This window comes from Balaenoptera ricei, chromosome 19, assembly GCF_028023285.1.
Source record: "Balaenoptera ricei isolate mBalRic1 chromosome 19, mBalRic1.hap2, whole genome shotgun sequence".
NCBI lineage: Eukaryota > Metazoa > Chordata > Mammalia > Artiodactyla > Balaenopteridae > Balaenoptera > Balaenoptera ricei.
The window spans coordinates 1,393,671-1,412,569 of NC_082657.1; the positions used below are offsets into that span (position 1 = coordinate 1,393,671).

General features: G+C 43.6%; 1 protein-coding gene across 1 annotated transcript; it reads left to right on the plus strand.

The window, feature by feature from the left end:
* The first annotated feature begins 3,330 nt into the window (after window positions 1–3,330).
* Window positions 3,331–14,524, plus strand: LOC132353219 (zinc finger protein 883-like). The gene is made up of 6 exons (XM_059904251.1): window positions 3,331–3,620; window positions 6,507–6,545; window positions 8,501–8,627; window positions 9,910–11,236; window positions 13,500–13,654; window positions 14,220–14,524. The coding sequence occupies exons 1-5, from the start codon at window positions 3,372–3,374 to the stop codon at window positions 13,522–13,524; spliced, it is 1,767 nt and encodes a 588-aa protein (XP_059760234.1). The 5' UTR covers window positions 3,331–3,371; the 3' UTR covers window positions 13,525–13,654; window positions 14,220–14,524.
* Window positions 14,525–18,899: the final 4,375 nt, after the last annotated feature.

Consider the following 18,899-nt stretch of genomic DNA (forward strand, 5'->3'; position numbering starts at 1 on the left):
ACTCATATATTTCTTGAGGGAATACAAATTGATAAATAACTTTAGAAAATACTGTTGTACTCTCTTGTAATGCTATACATACACATATCATACGACACGGTAATCTCAATTGTAGGATATCCTTAAGAAAAATTAAGTCTTATGACTCAGGAATACTTCGGTGGAAATATTCACAGTAACAGCAGCTTTATTCATAAAAGCCAAAAAACAATATAACGTTTGTGATTTTACTTTTTTTTCCCCCCGTCATGTGTTAAAATATCTAAACTAGTACCAAGACAGAGTGGCTCATGCTATGACCCAAATCTGAATGCTGAAACTTACTTCAATTTCTATTTCTTGCAAATATCTGGCTCTTTCAGGAGCAGAAACCTAAGGCCAGCCAATCAGAATATGCCTGGTCAGCTTTAGTTTTTCACAACCTTGTTCCAAAACTTCCCTGTGCCCCACATAAAGAAAATTAACCTTGCTATGACCAATCAGCTATTGCCTAGTATGAATTCCTTGTTCTCAAGTATTTTTGTCTATGTAATCTGTGCATTCTGAATAGCTCTTCAGAGCTCCTCTCTATTTTCTAGACCGGATGCTTTCTAGTTCATGAGTCACTACTTAAAAGCAAACTATATCCCAAAATTAAAGTCTGTGAAATTTTAACACATGTATTAAGTTTTTTTTTCATAATTGTATAGGTTTGCATGGTCTGAATTTTTAAAACTTATTTATTTTTGGCTGCTTTGGGTCTTCATTGCTGCACGCGGGCTTTTCTCTAGTTGTGGCGAGCAGGAGCTACTCTTCGATATGGTGCTCAGGCTTCTCATTGCGGTGGCTTCTCTTGTTGCGGAGCACGGGCTCTAGGTGCGTGGGCTTCAGTAGTTGTGGCACGTGGGCTCAGTAGTTGTGGATCCCGGGCTCTAGAGAGCAGGCTCAGTAGTTGTGGCGCATGGGCTTAGTTGCTCTGCGGCATTGAATTTTTTTAATTCAATTTTACATTCAAATCTTGAAATCTTTCTTTGCTTCTTTTTTTTTCATGCTTTTGGCAGGTATAGCAGTGCTACTTAGAGATATCTGACATGTTTTCTTATTGATACACTGGTTTATGTAGTGCATGTATCAATAGAAAGTATTTTTTGCACAAAGGGGCAGAGGTTTAAAGTAACTGCATAATACTAAACACTTCTGCAAAGTAATTTTAATAGATACCCAATGGCTGTTTGTGATATTTACTAATTTCTTTAGTCTTACCAACATTTGGTAATGTCATACTTCCTTAGGCTCATCAGTCTGATTGGTTTCATTTTCATTTTCCTAATGGAAAATAAGACTATTTTTTAAAAAATGTTGTTTGCTTTCATAATTCTAATCTGAAGTGGCATAGAAGAATTTTGCCTTCTCAGGTTTTAAATCTTTCATTTGTAGTACTTATCGAATTTATTATTTATATATTAAATCTTTAATAATTTATAGATGTCTCAATATCTTCCTAAGTGTTTTCTTGTCATTTCAATTTTTACGTTTTTTTTAAAGAAGTCTGCTATTATCATATAGTTTGTGTATATGCTGTGATAATTTTTATATTTGCTTTGAGAAGTCCTGCAAGGCATGCCAAATTAATAGTGTTGTGAAATGTGAAATAAAAAGGAGTCACTTCTGTCAAGGGATTTTTTTTTTTAATTATATATTTATTTATTTATGGCTGCATTGGGTCTTCGTTGCTGCGCGCGGGCTTTCTCTAGTTGCGGCGAGCGGAGGCTACTCTTCCTTGTGGTGCACGGGCTTCTCATTGCGGTGGCTTCTCTTGTTGTGGAGCACGGGCTCTAGGTGCGCGGGCTTCAGTAGTTGTGGCACGTGGGCTTCAGTAGTTGTGGCTCCCGGGCTCTAGAGCGCAGGCTCAGTAGTTGTGGCGCACGGGTTTAGTTGCTCAGCGGCATGTGGGATCTTCCCGGACCAGGGCTCGAACCCGCGTCCCCTGCATTGGCAGGTGGATTCTTAACCACTGCGCCACAAGGGAAGTCCCCTATCAAGAGATTTTTAACATGGAGCTGGGAGGCTATTAATTAGTGGACCTCCTGCACTTCCCCATCTTGTGAAACCATAAACATTTATTTATTTATTTATTTATTTATGTATGTATGTATGTATGTATGTATGGCTGTGTTGGGTCTTCGTTTCTGTGCGAGGGCTTTCTCTAGTTGCGGCAAGTGGGGGCCACTCTTCATCGCGGTGCGCGGGCCTCTCACTATCGCGGCCTCTCTTGTTGCGGAGCACAGGCTCCAGACGCGCAGGCTCAGTAGTTGTGGCGCACGGGCCTAGTTGCTCCGCGGCATGTGGGATCTTCCCAGACCAGGGCTCGAACCCGTGTCCCCTGCATTGGCAGGCAGATTCTCAACCATTGCGCCACCAGGGAAGCCCAACCATAAACTTTTGATCTGGGTGAACCTGCAAATATTCCAAGGATTCTGCCAGAACACCTGCAACTTGTCACACTAATGGACTATTACTTCCCTGTAGTGATAGCCTTAGCACTCAGTCCTGTTCAGCCAAGACTAGCTTCTGCCTCCAACTCCAATTAAAATCCTTTGTAATGCAAACCTCTCTTTGTCTTTAAAAGCTCCTTACTTTTATTCCCTAGCCCACCCCCGCGCCCCACCCCCACCCATCCCCAACCCCCCCACACCCCAGTGAAAAATTGTCTTCCACGAAACCGGTCCCCGGTGCCAAAAGTGTTGGGGGCCGATGTCCTAGCCCGACATCTTTTTTGTTGCTACTTAAATGTGTGCCCCGAATTGCAATTCTTTGATCCCAAGGTAACGCGTTGTGCTTGATTATTGCCTCTCAGGTTAATTTAGGTTGACAGTATCCACTATACAGTTATGTTTTCTAATTTCATGTATTTTTTTTAGCCAATAATCAACATACTTTATTGCACATAATTCCTTTTTTTATTCCAAAATCTTATTAACTTGGTTTTTCCTATTTGAAAGTACTTCCAAGGTTTTCATAAAAAACAAAAACAACAAATAAGGACTCTGGCTACTCTCAGTCTTTACACAACTGGAATGCTTTTTTTCTAATCTTGTATCAACTTTTATGTTGAGAAATGAGAGTTAAATAAGAATTTTGAAAAGATTATACATACAGGGTTTGATGGGTCGGCTTTGATGTGTTGTTCTTCCCGCATGGACTTGGCCCATTAGTGTCCCGGAGTTTGGGGGAGGGTCTCCTCCGCACCCGACTCGGTGGACCGAGGGGAACTACATTACCCAGGAGACTGTGTGCGGACCGGCCTTGTTCTCCACACCAGTGAAGGCCCCGAACAGGGACTCTTCCAGGATTGTGAACTAGGAGTGGGCGGGACTTCCAGCTCTTTCCTGATGGAGGTCGTTTGGCTGCTTTTGCTGCCGTCTGCAGGACCCGGGGCTCAGGATCACTCCGTGGAGCCGAGCTTAGAGAAACTGGAAAGAGCCCGAGGGGCGCCGTCGACACTGCCCAGGAGTGAGCGGGTTGCAGAACCCGCTTCCGGGATTTTCGGCCTAGGTCTCCGCCATTATCCTGCGCGTCTCCTGGCACCACCGCGCCAACGGGGTCCTATGTCAACCAACGCGGTGCAGGACCCGGCCCAGGTGACTCTTCCGCCCCGCCCACACACCCCCGATCCTGACCCAAATCCTCAAGCCCCCAGGGAGGGTCTCCTGCTCAGGGCACTGGGGTTCAGTCCCCTGCTTCCAGAACTTTAGGTGTGCGTGTGTGGTGGTCCCATTTCTGACAGGCTGTGTGACGCAGTGTGGAGCGTGTTAAAGGCTGTGGGCTTGGCCCGTGCAAAGCCTTGGAGGTGCTCAAGAGCCGGGAGCATTTGGGAAACCTGGGGTTCGAGTCATTTCTGCAGGGAACAGAGAATTTAGGGAGGAGTCAACAGTCTGGGCCAACTGTCAGCATTCTGGGAGCTGTGGAGGGTTGTGAATAAATCAGGAACACGGTCTGAGTTAGAGTTTTAAAGTATTCCAAAGGCTGCTCAGGGGAGAACAGACTGGAACAGACTGGCTTCTGAGGGTGGAGGCAGGGAGACCTGGGAGAGCCCAGTGCATTCCACTCTAGAGAGTAAGGTGGCTTCTGGACCAGAGTGGTGCCTATGCAAGTTGTTAACCTGAAACAAATAGACTGATGGCTATTTCTCTTGCAAAGATGGTTCCCCCCTCTCCGCCCCTGTCCTCCCCCCCACATCCTCCCCACCCACCATCATTAGGGAATTGCAATTGGGGTGTGCAGCCATGGTGAGCTATCACTTTTATGGAGATTAAAGAAGGAAGTTAGAAGGGCTGTAGCCACCAAAGAGTCCATGGTTTTTTGTTTTTAAAGAGTCCATGGCTTCTCATTGGCTGAGTCCTTTCCAGGAAAGAAGGAGTCTTCATCCTTTTGGATTCCGTTATTGTTTCAGGTTAGTGAGGGCTGACCCCTTCTGGTGTGCCAACTCTAATTGAGGTTTCTGTTTACTAATTTTTTTACGAAGGAATATAAGTAATAAGATTCTCAGTAATTCTTAAAGATAATTGGCAGGATTTCCTGGTGCAGTGAATGTGGCTCTGACCTAAGGACAGAGTAAAGGACAATAAACACTTTCTTTTGGCTGAGCATCTGGAAGACGAGACCAGCAACTGATGTGAGAAGTCAGTTTTAGGGGAGAGATTAAAAGTTGGATTTGGGACATGCTGCTTCTGAGATTCCAAAGTTGAGGTAACATAGGGGCTGGTGGAATCTGTAGTCTGGAATTGAAGGAGGAGGTCTGTGGCTCACTGATGTCCATGTGGTTACAGACTAAGTCCTGGACTCCAGCCAAGTCAGAATCTCAAATTTAGAAGGGAAAGTTTGGTCACTTTTTTGGGAAAGGGGACCTGAGATGAAAGAAGAGAGACCTGGGGCTGGCGGGCAAGGCAGAGTAGGTGAGACTTTCTGAGGCTACCTGAAGATGGGAGGGTCCTGTGGTTCCAGAGCTTTCTGGGGAAGCAAAAGTATAAGGAGTAAGGAGTCTTGCCTGGGATGGAGATGGAGAAGGAGGTGTGAGGTTGTGTAGATTCACTCCTCTGAACACTTAGCCAACTGTGCATTCATTTTTGAGCCAGCAAAAAGTGGGTAATGTTGACCAGTCATTGAAGCCCAGGCCCAGTCAAGGGCAGAGGTGCCTCAGCTCTCCCAGGAAACTACAAAGTTAAAAAGGTATAGATTTAACAAGTTAATCTTGTGTAAGCAAATAATAACTGCTTAATATGTCTGTGTATAATAATAATAATAATAATAATTAATAAATACATATATATACATACATATATATATAAAATTTAGTTTTTGCCTTGGGCTCTTTGCATAGAAGGGGCTCTGAACCCCTTGGAATTTCCTGGGGGTTAGGACTTTTTTTCACAACTAGCCCCTTTTGTCACACAGGAGTTTATTACGATGAGGTGACTTAGGGCAGGGCCCCTAGGTAGACTCAGGATGGGACTGGTCACCAGAAAAACCAAGCAATTAGAAGTTTATACACTCCCCCACCCCCCCAACCCTGGGGCCTCCCAAGGATCAGAAGGAAACTAGAGATTAGGTATAAAAACTGCTGAAGAATGAATTTCAAGGTTCCTTCAGATTGGTGAACACATTGAAATTGTGGAAGTGCTGGGAGGGTGGCATGTACTGAAAGGGCCTGGAAACACCCTGGTGCCCTCCAGCACCCCACCCCCCCAGACCTAGATATCTCTTCCATTGGGCTGTTCCTAAGTTGTATCCATTATAATAAACCAGAAAAAAAAGAAAACTGTTTTCCTAACTTTTGTGGGTCCTTTTAGCAAATTATCATAACTTAGGAAAGGTTCATGGGAAATCCTGAATTTGTAGTCAAGTAGAACAGAAGTACCGTTAACCTGGGAACCAGAGATTGGAACTGGCCTCTCTAAAGAGGGCAGTCTTGTGGGACTGAGTCCTTAAACCTTCAAATTCTGTCCCTAACCTCAGGTAGTGTCAGAATATGATTAAATGTCGGTCACCCAGTTGATATCACAGAATCAGATCATTGGTGGTGGAAGAGACATCATATATTTGGTGTCAGATAGGGAATCACAGAAATCTCATGGTATTGATTAAAAGTCACATTTATATAATGACTTGAAAGACATGTAGGAAATACCCAGTTTTCAAAAACATTTACAGAAATGTTAATCCTGTGTTCTGTAATAGCTCAGTCTTAGCATCAGATATGCACTAATGCATTTGATGTCTACACTAACATCATGAGATAGGCACCATAAATGTTGCCATTTTACGCATAAAGACACTGAGTCTCAGGGAGGTTGAGTCTTTTTGTTCAGGACCATAGAGTTGTCAAGTTATATCTCTGAAGACTGAGGATCCGAGGTCAGAGGTCAGCCTGAGATCACTCATCCCCAGGAAAAGGAAGGGAGGAAACAGTTCAGCCTTTACATCCACACCATGATCACCTTTATCTCAGATACTCCCTCTTTTCACAGGTTCGCATGGTAGCAGCAGCATTTATGGTCCCTGGACAGGTAAGTGGAAGAAACCCCAGTACCTACCCAGACGTCATCCCTACCCCTGGTCCTGACTCACAGATATAGGAGACAGTGTTGTCCTGGGATTGTGGGCCCTTAGGTCTGGGCCCTGGCATCATCTCAGGCACAGGACCATTAATCAAAGCCAGAAGTTGTACAGAGGTGTTCCCATGTGTCCAGTGGAGAAGGTCAAGTGGTGACGTGTCCTTGGGCACAGCCTGGAGATGAGACTGAGAGGGGAGTGTTCAGGGAACTGCAGGACCCATGACGTGGGCTGATAAAGACTGAGGGCATAAGTCATTCCTGGGATGGCAGCCTGAGGAGCTGGGTCTCTCCTGAGGGGGCGGGTCCATGCCACGTTGGCCGCAGAGGAGGGAAGTGATCTGACGCTGGGTCTGAAGAGGCTGCTCTGCCTGCCAAGAGGAGGAAGACTGGGGATGAGGGTGGAGCCGGGGGCCCAGTGGAGGGCACAGTCCTGGTAAATGTCGATTGTGACTGGATCCTGGCAATGGCTCTGTAGCAGGAGAGGAGGCGAGTCTCTCATTCTCGTTTGTGGTAGAGCTGATTTTCTGCTGTACAGGATGAGAGAGAGTAGTCTGACATGACCCCAAGATGTTTGACTCTAGGTGACGGTGGGGAAGCCATGTCTGAGACGGGAAGTCAGAAGTAGGAGTAATGGACAGAAGGACTGTCCAGAGTTCCATGTCCCCATGCTGAGTCTGAGATATTGCCGGGGTGTCTTGCCGGAGTGGGCCGGCAAGTGTTTCAAGTGGGCCACTGGAAACACACACCTGGAGTTCAGGGAAGGTGGGGTTCAGAACTGAAGATACCCCTGAGCAGGTGGATGGCATGTGGACCAGGTCAGATTCCAGGCCCTCAGGTCATGTGTGGGTGCCATGAAATTTGTAGGCTGGGGAGGGTGTTCTCCGTGGACTGGCTCACCTCCCTGGGCACAGGGACAGGGGTGGCTGTCATCACTAAGATGGATGAGGCAGTGCAGTGACCATGAGTGTGTGGGGGGTGGGAGTGGCCTCGGGGGAGGTCCTGGTCATGGCACAGGATTCGAAGGGGTGGATAAGGTATGGATTGAGAGGCAAAGCAGGAATGGAGGTGAGATGACAGGGAGGTAAGGCCTGGGGCATTGTTTCCCCTCCACAGGCACAGAGTCTTGTGATGACTGCGGTTGGAGCGTGAAGAGAGTGAGACTGGACGACAGACCAGCTGAGGGCAGATGACCGCAGCTGGGACAGGGTCTTGGGCTGGGGGGCTGGGCGGCTGGGCTTGGAATGAGAGGAGCAGAGAGAGGAAGGGGTGAGTGGTGTGGGGTCAGCACGTGGGACACTGTGGAGGACGAGGGCTCTGGGCATCTGACCCTGCACAAGGTCTGGGTGCTGACGTGGGAACAGGGATCAAGGCCAGGTTGGGGGACGGAAAGCAGTGCTGGGACCGCCTGTAGCAGCGGGTCCCACAGAGGCCTGGGGAAGCACCGCGTGCTGGGTGGCACGTGGGGAACACGGTGAGGTGCTAAAGGCCTGAGGCCGAGGTGGTGGCCTGGGGTGGGGTGGGTGTCACGGTCTGGCACGTGAGGGAGCTGTGACCCTGCAGGGCTGGGCAATGGAGAGGGAGCGAGTGTGAGCATGGACTCAGGGCCCTTGTCCCCAGGCTTTACTCCAGGGGGCTGAGCACAAGTGTCATCTTATGTGGGGTGGTCTGTGTGATCTCAGGAGAGTCGACTCTGAGGAGAGTGGCTGGGGGTCTGTGTGGCAACCACAGAGCCTCTGTGAGACTGCTTGTCTCCCTCTCTGTTTTAACTGAATGACGTAACGCTAGCAGGTTCCTGTAGTATCAGGACCTGGTGTGTCCTCTGAGCTGGGTCACTGGGGTAGACGACCATTACCTGGGGGTCCTGGTTGCAGAGGCTGCTGTGAACTCACTTGTCCCCCTCATGACAGGGCCATGTGATCTTTGAGGATGTGGCTGTGTCCTTCTCCCAGGAGGAGTGGGGTCTCCTTAACGATGCTCAGAGACTCCTCTACTGTGACGTGATGCTGGAGAACCTGTCACTTATAGCCTCTCTGGGTAAGGACCCATGTTCCCACACCATCGCCCCGTACGGGACTCTGCCCTTCTTTTTGCATGGCTCACTCTGTCCTTCCCAGCCTGGACCTTGGACACTGCTTACTTCCCTGACTTCCTGGCACTTGAGCTGCGTTCCCCCACCCTGTGTGTGTTCAGCCCTATACCATAGGTGCTGAAGCCTTTCACAGAAGGCTTTGGTTTCATAGGCTTGAAGCCTGCCCGACTGATACCACTTAGCTTTGCCACCGCTTGTTGTGTTGACTGTTCAGATGTGTGCAAGATCCGTATCACACGTTCTAACCCTTTTTTTTTGCACTGCCTGTGTCAGAAATTACAGACACTTACATGGTCAACATTTGTGGTCAACCCTAGATTATGTTTGCAAGACTCCTTAAGGTTCTTCTAGTGATACTTTTTTTTCCTGAAGTCTGTCATTGTTTGGTTCACTCTGGGCCAGTGTCTTTCTCCTAATGGCCCTATTTTCCTCTGAGGACTTTGATCTGGTAGGGTTCATAGTCACCCAGCCTGAGCTGAGGGGTGGAGGCAACCCTGGGTGCCTGACGAGGTAGGCCCCTCTCTAGTCATAGGAGGAGGGTTAATTGCATCCTGGGCCTGGTGAGTAGGAGCTGTAGGAAGGCGTGATACATTGATGAGTTCTAATCCTACAGGGAAATGTCCTTTCTCCACGACTATTTTAGTTAAACTCATCATGGCTGTACCTCATTCTATCGTTCTTCCCCATTTTGACACTTTGCCCCTTTTATGTATCTACTGTGAGTTCTTTCTCCTGGCTCTTTCTATCTCAGTGTCATCCATATTTCTCCTTTTCCTCTCACTCTGCAATGTTGTCTAGTAGTCTCTTCTTAATGTATCTTGGGAGGTGAAAGTACTTATATAGTCCTTGAACTCTTGGTAGTCAGGTGTGAAGGGTGTGAATGCCTTTTCCTGGAGTGGGACACACATTCTACCCAGTACACTTGTCACCACCGAAAAATCCTGCTGAACACCGTTGGCCGAGGAGTGGGTTGTTCCAGGCCTCTACTCCTACTACAGTGCCATATCCTGGTGTCCTGTGTTCTTGCTGTTATAAGATCTCTCCCTCTTCTGTGACCATCAGAAGTCTAGTACTCACAGTAGCCCCTTCTGCCACCTGTCTGCCTCCCTTGTTTGAATCCTACACCATGGACTTCTTCTCTGATGTGTCATACAAAAAGCTGTAATGGGCTCCTGTCCCACAAAAGTCTCCGTGCACTTTATCAGTATTTTTTTGTTTTCTTTTCAGGTTGTTGGCATGGAGTAGAAGTTGAGGAGGCCGTTTCTGAACAATGTGTTTCTGTAGAACACGTGACAGAAGACAGGAATCCAAAACTGGAGCCATCTATCCTGAAGCCTCTGACTTCTGATACGAGTGCCCTGGCGGAGAAAGATGTTTTGTACTTGGCTGACAATATGTTCACATGCGGAGAGGTTGAGAAGGCTTTCCTAGGCAGCTTGGGCTTTCCCCAGCACCAGCCCTCCCACGATGGAGAGCATCCACGTAGAAGCAGACAGAGCAGGGAGGTCTCTCACCCTGGGCAAGGGCATCACGAGTGCAGCGAATGTGGCAAAGCCTTCAGTAAAAAGTTTAAATTCACAGAGCACCTGAGAGTTCACACTGGAGAAAAACCTTATGCGTGCAGTGACTGCGGGAAGTTCTTTAGACACAGCTCCAGTCTTATTCATCATCGGAAAGTTCACACAGGAGAAAGGCCTTATGAGTGCTGTAATTGTGGGAAAGTCTTTGCCCACAAATATAAACTTTTTGAGCACCAGAGAATCCACACTGGAAAAAGACCATATGAGTGTAATGAATGCGGGAAAGCCTTCCTTCGCAAGGATTCACTTGTTCAGCACCAAAAAATCCACACTGGAGAAAATCCGCATAAGTGCAGTGAATGTGGAAAGTGCTTCCTTTACAAGAATAACCTTCTTGTGCACCAGAAGATCCACAGTGGAGAAAGGCCTTATGGGTGTAGCAAATGTGGAAAGTCCTTTGTCTTCAAAAAAAGGCTTCTTTATCACCAGCGAATCCACACTGGAGAAAGGCCTTACATGTGCAGTGAATGTGGGAAAGCCTATGTCTACAAAGGAAGTCTTATTGTGCATAAGAGAATTCACACTTTAGAAAAGGCTTATGGGTGTAACAAATGTGGGAAATTCTTTACAAGCAGCTTTGCCCTCAATAGACATGAATATGTTCACACTGCACGAAGGCGTTATGAGTGCAGCGAATGTGGGAAAGCTCTCAATGGCAAAGTTAAACTTGCTGAGCACCAGAGAATCCATACTGGAGAAAGACCCTATAAGTGTAATGAATGTGAAAAAGCCTTCATGCGCAAGTATACACTTGTTCAGCACCAAAAAGTCCACACTGGAGTAAAGCCTTTTAAATGCAGCGAATGTGGGAAGCCCTTCACTTACAAAACAAGTCTTGTTGTCCACCAGAGAATCCACACTGGAGAAAGGCCTTATATGTGCAGTGAATGTGGGGAAGTCTTTGTCTACAGAAGAAGTCTTGTTGTCCATCAGAGAATCCACACTAGAGAAAAGCCTTATGAATGTAGTTCTTTGTAGGTACCTCCAAGCTCATAAAAAACAAAGTTCACACTGGGGCAATGCCTTCTGGACTTATGCTTTCCTTCACTTGAGTTAATATCTAGCAGCACAATTCCTATGTAGTAGAGTAGGTGAATGTATACCTTATATGTGGCCAGTCAGACTTTTCTAAAATGGTAGTATTTTTTATAGTCTCACAAGAAGCACCAGTACATGAGTTCCTGTTCTTTACATTTTTACCAACACTTGGTATGTTCAGGCTTTTAATTTCAGTGATGTCATAGGTGTATCTAGTGATTTTAACTAACATTTCCCTATTGACACAATGTGAGTGGTTTTCCATATGTTAATTTCCAACCGTATTTCTTTTTTTTTTTTTTTTTAATTTTTATTGGAGTATAGCTAATTTACAATGTTGTGTTTCAGGTGTACAGCAAAGTGAATCAGACAGCCATATTTCTTTTTTGAAATTTCTGTTCATGTAATTTTGTCATCTTAATTACTGAGTTTTGATGTTTCTTCATGGATTATTGATTAAGGTCCTCTAATGGAAATATTTACCAATATTCTTCCAGACTTGGTCTCATTTTAGTCACTTTTCCAGAGAAGGACTTTATTTATTTATTTATTTATTGGGTTTTTTTCTGGCCATGCTGTGGCATGCAGGATCTTACTTCCCCAACCAGGGATTGAACCCGTGCCCCCTGCAGTGGAAGCGCAGAGTCCTAACCACTGGATCACCAGGGAATTCCTCAATATGAAGCTTAGAATCCACTTTTCAATTTGTGCATCACAAAAAAATCCTACTAGAATTTTGACTGGGATTGCATTTAATCTTCAAGTTAGAAAGAGATACTGAGTGTCCCAATCTATAAACTTGATAGATCTCCTTTTATTTAGATCTTGCTTAATTTCTGTTAGCAGTCTTTTTTAGTTTTCTGTTTGTAGGTCTTAAACATCTCCAGGTAACTTAAACATCTCCAGGTATTTTCTACATCTTATGATATTGTGAAAGGGAATTTAAAAAAAGAAATCTTCAATTTATGAATTGTTCATACCTATTACACTTAGAGAGATATAAAACTAAGGATAGAAGTGATTTTTTTTTTTTTTTCTTTTTGGGCGACCTGTGGGACCTCAGTTCCCTGACCAGGGATTGGACCTGGGCCACAGCAGCAAAAGCCCGGAATCCTAACCACTAGGTCACCACGGAACTCCCTAGTAGTGATCCTTCTTAATCTTATAAATAACATCTGCAAAGAGCTATTAGAAATACTATCCCTTTGAACCATTATTAAAGTATTCCCATTAGAATAAAAGGAGGACAGCTGCTCTTTGTTCTCTTATTTAGTATCATCCTGGAGTTCCAATTTCATTCAATACGAAAAAAAAAAAAAGGCAAAATAATGAATATGTAGCAATTGGAAGGGAAGAAATAAACCACCTAAAATATGTCCGCAGTTTTCATCTTCACTATGAGTCCAAATATGGACACTCAGTTTAGTGTCTGGACCCATCATAAATTAATTTTTTCATCACCCATTTGCTGCCCTTCTTACTTCCTTAGAACCCATCACCTTCTATTACACTATGCAATTTAATATCATAGATGAACTGTTTATTGTATATTTCTATCAAATACAGACTAAGTTCCAGTAGGGGAATATGTATTTACATGTTGTGCACTGATATATTCCATATTCCTAGAAACATGTCTGAAACACCTATGGTACATATTGATGTCTTGAAATACATAACAAAACGACAACGCTGATTTAACGTTCAATTGCACAACTGTGGGTATACTTTCTAACTCTCCTTACCCTGCCTTTCTCCTCACCCTGCCTTTTCATTCAGTTTCACTACCCTCAATGCTCTGAGTTATGGGACAAATCATATTTTGCAAAAAGCCTTTAAATCAACTAAAAAGTCCCAATAGTTATTTTATTGGCTTCCTTCTCTTATTAGATCTCAGAGGGTTTTTTTTTCTCACATTCCATTGGGATTTTGATTGTTTATTTCAAAAACCGGTTTTCCGCCATCAATTTCTGCCACTCCTGATGCATATCTATCTTTTTTTTTTTTTTTTTGGCTATGCGACATGCGGGATATTAGTTCCCCGACCAGGGATCAAACCCGCTCTCCTTGCAGTGGAAGGATAACCTTCCTGGATCAGCAGGGAAATCCTGATATCTATCTCATTAAGCACTTTTAATAGCTCTTGGTAGTTACACAGTCCCAAATGTTTTTCAGAGTTTGTCTCCTCTCTGTCTGCAGACACTGTCAGTGCACTTACAAGTGATGTGGTAATCACTTCCAAGAGCAGATGACATCATTGGGTTCTGAACATTTATCTCGGGCTTTCGTGTCCCCATTGCAGACTCTCAGTTTCTGCCACGGCAGTCCTTGTTACGGGAGCGAATACGCATTTGGTAAGTATCTCTTCAGGTATCTGATTCTTAGAAAACATTTATGTCAGGAAACCCGAGAATATTCTTAAAATAAATTTCACTTCCTGATGTCAGGACAATAAAAAAAGGAACCGCCTTAGGTAGGTTATATATATAGATACATAGATATAGACAGACAGATAAGAACAAAGCCATAAAATCAGGAAAGGAATTTGCTGAGGAAACCAGAGGCATGTTGCCCCTCATCAACGTACATCAGGAGAGCCTGACACTTCCCCTCTCTCCTCAGTTGCATTGTTTTGAAACTTGTCTCACTGGCTTCTCACTAAACACACTGACCATAAACAGGGTTCACTGTAGAGGCTTCAAGATAAGGTAGGTTGTGAGTAATAAGATGAAGAAGATGAGTTCCTACTCTGAGTAGATGCCTAGTGTCTGTGTGGTATCTGCTGATGAGGGGCATGTTCTGTCATGGAGACTTTAATGATGTGTCTCTAAATTTTTATCCTTGGTGGAAGGCTGTTCATTGCATCTCAAGTACCTGGATGTTCTCTTTATCATAGTAATCAACACTCTACCCTCCTAGGGCCTCGGCTTCCATTCCTCACCTATAAAAATGGATCCAGGGCTTCCCTGGTGGCGCAGTGGTTGAGAGTCTGCCTGCCAATGCAGGGGACACGGGTTCGAGCCCTGGTCTGGGAAGATCCCACATGCCGCGGAGCAACTAAGCCCGTGAGCCACAACTACTGAGCCTGTGCGTCTGGAGCCTGTGCTCCGCAACGGGAGAGGCCGCGACAGAGAGAGGCCCGCGCACCGCGATGAAGAGTGGCCCCCGCTCGCCACAACTGGATAAAGCCCTCGCACAGAAACGAAGACCCAACACAGCCAAAAAAAAAATAAATATAAATAAATTAATTAATTAAAGAAACGTTTAAAAAAAAAATGGATCCATTCTTCTGTCATCTATCTGTCTATCGTCTACCTCTATATCGATCCTCTTTGCCTTATTGTGATTTCATCTCAATGACATAATTTTTTTAAAAGATTTTCTTGGTTTGATGTGGACCATTTTTAAAGTCTTTATTGAATTTGTTACAATATTGCTTCTGTTTTTATGTTTTGGTTTTTTTGGCACAAGGCATGTGGATCTATGCTCCCTGACCAGGGATCGAACCCGCGCCCACTGCATTGGAAAGCGAAGTCTTAACCACTGGACCACCAGGGAAGGCCCCCATTTATAATTTTTTTAGAGAGAAAAAAAATTGGACCAGACACCCTCTTAGAAGAATTGAATCAACCTACACTCAGTGAGAACAGGGCATTTAAATTAGACCCTACCTGTGTCTCCACAGAACCTCTATGATAAGGGGAAGTTATCAGTCATTACTACCTGTAACTCACTGGAGGTCATTATGAGTGGATTGACCCATGACCTCAACAATGTCATGGTTGTCAGACTCTCAGGTTTATGCAAACTTCCAAATTCCCATGCTGAACTCTGTTGACATATGTTTTTTTTTTTTTTTTTTTTTTTAATTAATTAATTATTTATTTAATTTATTTATGGCTGTGTTGGGTCTTCGTTTCTGCGCGAGGGCCTTCTCCAGTTGCGGCAAGTGGGGGCCACTCTTCATCACAGCGCGCGGGCCTCTCACTATGGCAGCCTCTCTTGTTGCGGAGCACAGGCTCCAGACGCGCAGGCTCAGCAATTGTGGCTCACGGGCCCAGTTGCTCCGCGGCATGTGGGATCTTCCCGGACCGGGGCTTGAACCCGTGTGCTCTGCATTGGCAGGCAGACTCTCAACCACTGCGCCACCAGGGAAGCCCTTGACATATGTTTTTGTTATTTAACTTCACCTTGTGGTTCCTCTCAATATTCCTGGTTATTTCCCTTGTCCATTTTCTTATTCTGCTTCATTTTCTAATTCTGTAACCTATTTTCATTATACTTGTGGAATTTTTTTTTACTTTAAGAATTATGACTAATAGAACATAGTCAAATTTTAGAAATTTCATATAATATCTAGAATATTTATATCAAAGGCATTTACCCATACATTATAACCTGGGAGGGTTTATCACCACTCATTTGGCAATGCTTCCCATGTAATTTAACATAGCAAATAATCCTAATTAGCTTAATATCTCTGGCTCTGAGATTCTTCAGAGGCCCACTAGAGGTCAGAAGAAACTGAATTAGAATTTGATCCTTGGGAATTTTGTCAAAAATATCAAAAAGGTTTTAAAACACTTGACTAAGAAGTATCATAAGTCACTGTCAAACGTGTTTAAGTATTCACTTTACCAAAGTGACAATAAATAAAAGATTTCAAAGGCAAATACAGGAAGTTATAATAGATTACTAAAAAGATAAAGAAGCTTTACAATCTGCTATCAATAGCTGAACAATATATGTATATATTTGTCTTTATTGAATTTGTTACTATATTGCTTCTTTTTTTTTATGTTTTGGTTTTTTGGCCATGAGGCATGTAGGATCTAAGCTCCCCAACCAGGGATTGAACCTGCACCCTCTACTTTGGAAGGCAGAGTCTTAACCACTGAACTGCGAGGGAAGTCCCAATAGCTGAACAGTATTCTAAGAAAACACTGTCCTCAACAGAGACGAAACCAAATTTAGGTTTTAGCACCATCTTACTCTTAAAATTCATTTACTCAATTAAATTTATTCTATTCTTACTCCTGACCACACACAAAGCCCTCCCCCCTTCCCCCAGGGTTTCTTTTCCACAGACCTTCTATAACTTCCTTTTTTACCTTCAGATTTTGTCCTATGCCTTCTCTTTATCTCTCTCTTTTTAACCTCTCTTTAGGTCAAAATTACTTTCTCTTAACTAAGTGTATTTCCTTTCCTTGTACCTTCTTTTTTCTTGCATACAAAGATGTTTTCCTGACTAATTTTTAGTGTTTTTCATTACATATGTTAATTAGAATTATTCATCTTTAAAACCTTAATTTCTAGTGACAACTAAGAAGCAAGCAATTTTGAACTATCTCTTACATTAGCATTCTGTAAGTTGGCAAACTTATAAATACTATTTATAAGTGCTTTCTTATAGAAAATGTCTCCTGTGGCACCAAACATATATATTTTTTAAGTTTATTTTTGGCTGTGTTGGGTCTTCATTGCTGTGCGTGGGCTTTCTCTACTGGTGGCGAGTAGGGGCTACTTTTCGCTGGGGTACGCGGGCTTCTCATTGCGGTGGCTTCTCGTTGCGGAGCACAGGCTCTAGGCGTGTGAGCTTCAGTAGTTGAAGCACGCGGGCTCAGTAGTTGTGGCACGCGGGCTTAGTTGCTCCGCGGCATGTGGGATCTTCCCAGACCAGGGATCGAACCTGTGTCCCCTGCATTGGCAGGCAGATTCTTAACCATTGCGCCACCAGGAAAGTCCCTGGCCAAACATATTTATTAATAGTCCTAAATATCTTTAATTTCCCTGTAGAAGGAAGCCTATGTTCAGTAATTAATTTCCCAGTGTCTTATTTGGGAATGATCTAGATAGTCAATAAACTTCCATCATTTAACTTAACTTAGCAAAACTCGAAAGTTTCAAGTTACCAAAATCTGGAGAGACTTTTTTCTTTTTTAAAATTGATTGATTTATTTATTTTTGGCTGCGTTGGGTCTTTGTTGCTGCGCGCAGACTTTCTCTAGTTGCAGCGAGTGGGGCTATTCTTCACTGCGGTGTGCAGGCTTCTCATTACAGTGGCTTCTCTTTTTGCGGAGCGTGGGCTCTAGGTGCGCGGGCTTCAGCAGTTGTGGCTCACGGGCTTAGTTGCTCTGCGGCATGTGGGATCTTCCCGGACTAGGGCTCGATCTTGTGTTCCCCGCATTGGCAGGCGGATTCTTAACCACTGCACCACCAGGGAAGCTCTTTTTTTTTTTTTAATTGAAATATAGTTGATTTACAATATTGTGTTAGTTTCAGGTATACAGCAAAGTGATTCAGTTACATATATATAATTTTTTCAGATTCTTTTCTATTATAGCTTATTACAAGATACGGAATATAGTTCCCTGTGCTATACAATAAATCTTTGTTGTTTATCTGTATTAGTGTGTATCTGTTAATCCCATACTCCTAATTTCCCCCTCTCCCCCCATCCCCTTTGGTAACCATAAGTTTGTTTTCTATGTCTGTGAGTCTGTTCCTGTTTTGTAAATAAATTCATTTATATTTTTCTTTAGATTCCACATATAAGTGATATCCTATAATATTTTTCTTTCTCTGTCTGACTTACTTCACTCAGTATAATAATCTCTAGGTCCATCCATGTTGCTGCAAATGGCAATATTTCATTCTTGTTTTATGGCTGAGTAATATTCCATTGTGTATATATACCACAACTTGTTTATCCATTCATCTGTTGATGGACACTTGGGTTGCTTCCATGTCTTGGCTATTATGAATAGTGCTGCTATGAACATTCAGGTGCATGTATCCTTTTGAATTAGAGTTTTCATCTTTTCTTGATATATGCCCAGGAGCGGGATTGTTGGATCATATGGTAGCTTTGTTTTTAGTTTTTTTAAGGAACCTCCATACTGTTTTCCATAGTGGCTGCACCAGTTGACATTCCCACCAACAGTGAAGGAGGGTTCCCTTTTCTCTACACCCTCTCTAGCGTTTATTATTTGTAGACTTTTTAATGATAGCCATTTTGACTGGTGTGAGGTGATACCTTATTATAGTTTTGATTTGCATTTCTCTAATAATTAGCAGTGTTGAGCATCTTTTCATGTGCCTGTTTGCCATCTTTATGTCTTCTTGGAGAAATGTCTATTTTGGTCTTCTGCACATTTTTTATTGTGTTGTTTATTTGTTTGTTTTTTTATATTGAGTTTTTTGAGCTGTTTGTATATTTTGGAAATTAACCCCTTGTCAGTTGCATCATTTGCAAATATTTTCTCCCAGTTGTAGATTGTCTTTTCTTTTTGTTTATGGTTTCCTTTGCTGTGCAAATGCTTATAAGTTTGATTAGGTCCCATTTGTTTATTTTTGCTTTTATTTCTTTTGCCTTGGGAGAATGACCTAAGAAAACATTAATATGATTTATGTCAGAGAATGTTTTGCCTATGTTCTGTTATAGGAGTTTTATGGTATCATATGCTTAAGCCTTTAAGCCTTTTTTTTTTTTTTTTTTCTGCACCTCAAAGCATGCAGGATCTTAATTCCCCGACCAGGGATCAAACCCGTGCCTCCTGTAGTGGAGGCACAAAGTCTTAACCACTGGACCGCCAGGAA

Bases quoted from the DNA above. Each gene is read 5' to 3' on its own strand.
- LOC132353219 (XM_059904251.1), top strand. From the start codon at position 3,372: ATGGAGGTCGTTTGGCTGCTTTTGCTGCCGTCTGCAGGACCCGGGGCT. The intron at 8,628-9,909 runs GTAAGGACCCAT...TTTTCTTTTCAG, and splicing joins GTCACTTATAGCCTCTCTGG to GTTGTTGGCATGGAGTAGAA. The intron at 11,237-13,499 runs GTAGGTACCTCC...CTCTGTCTGCAG, and splicing joins CCTTATGAATGTAGTTCTTT to ACACTGTCAGTGCACTTACA.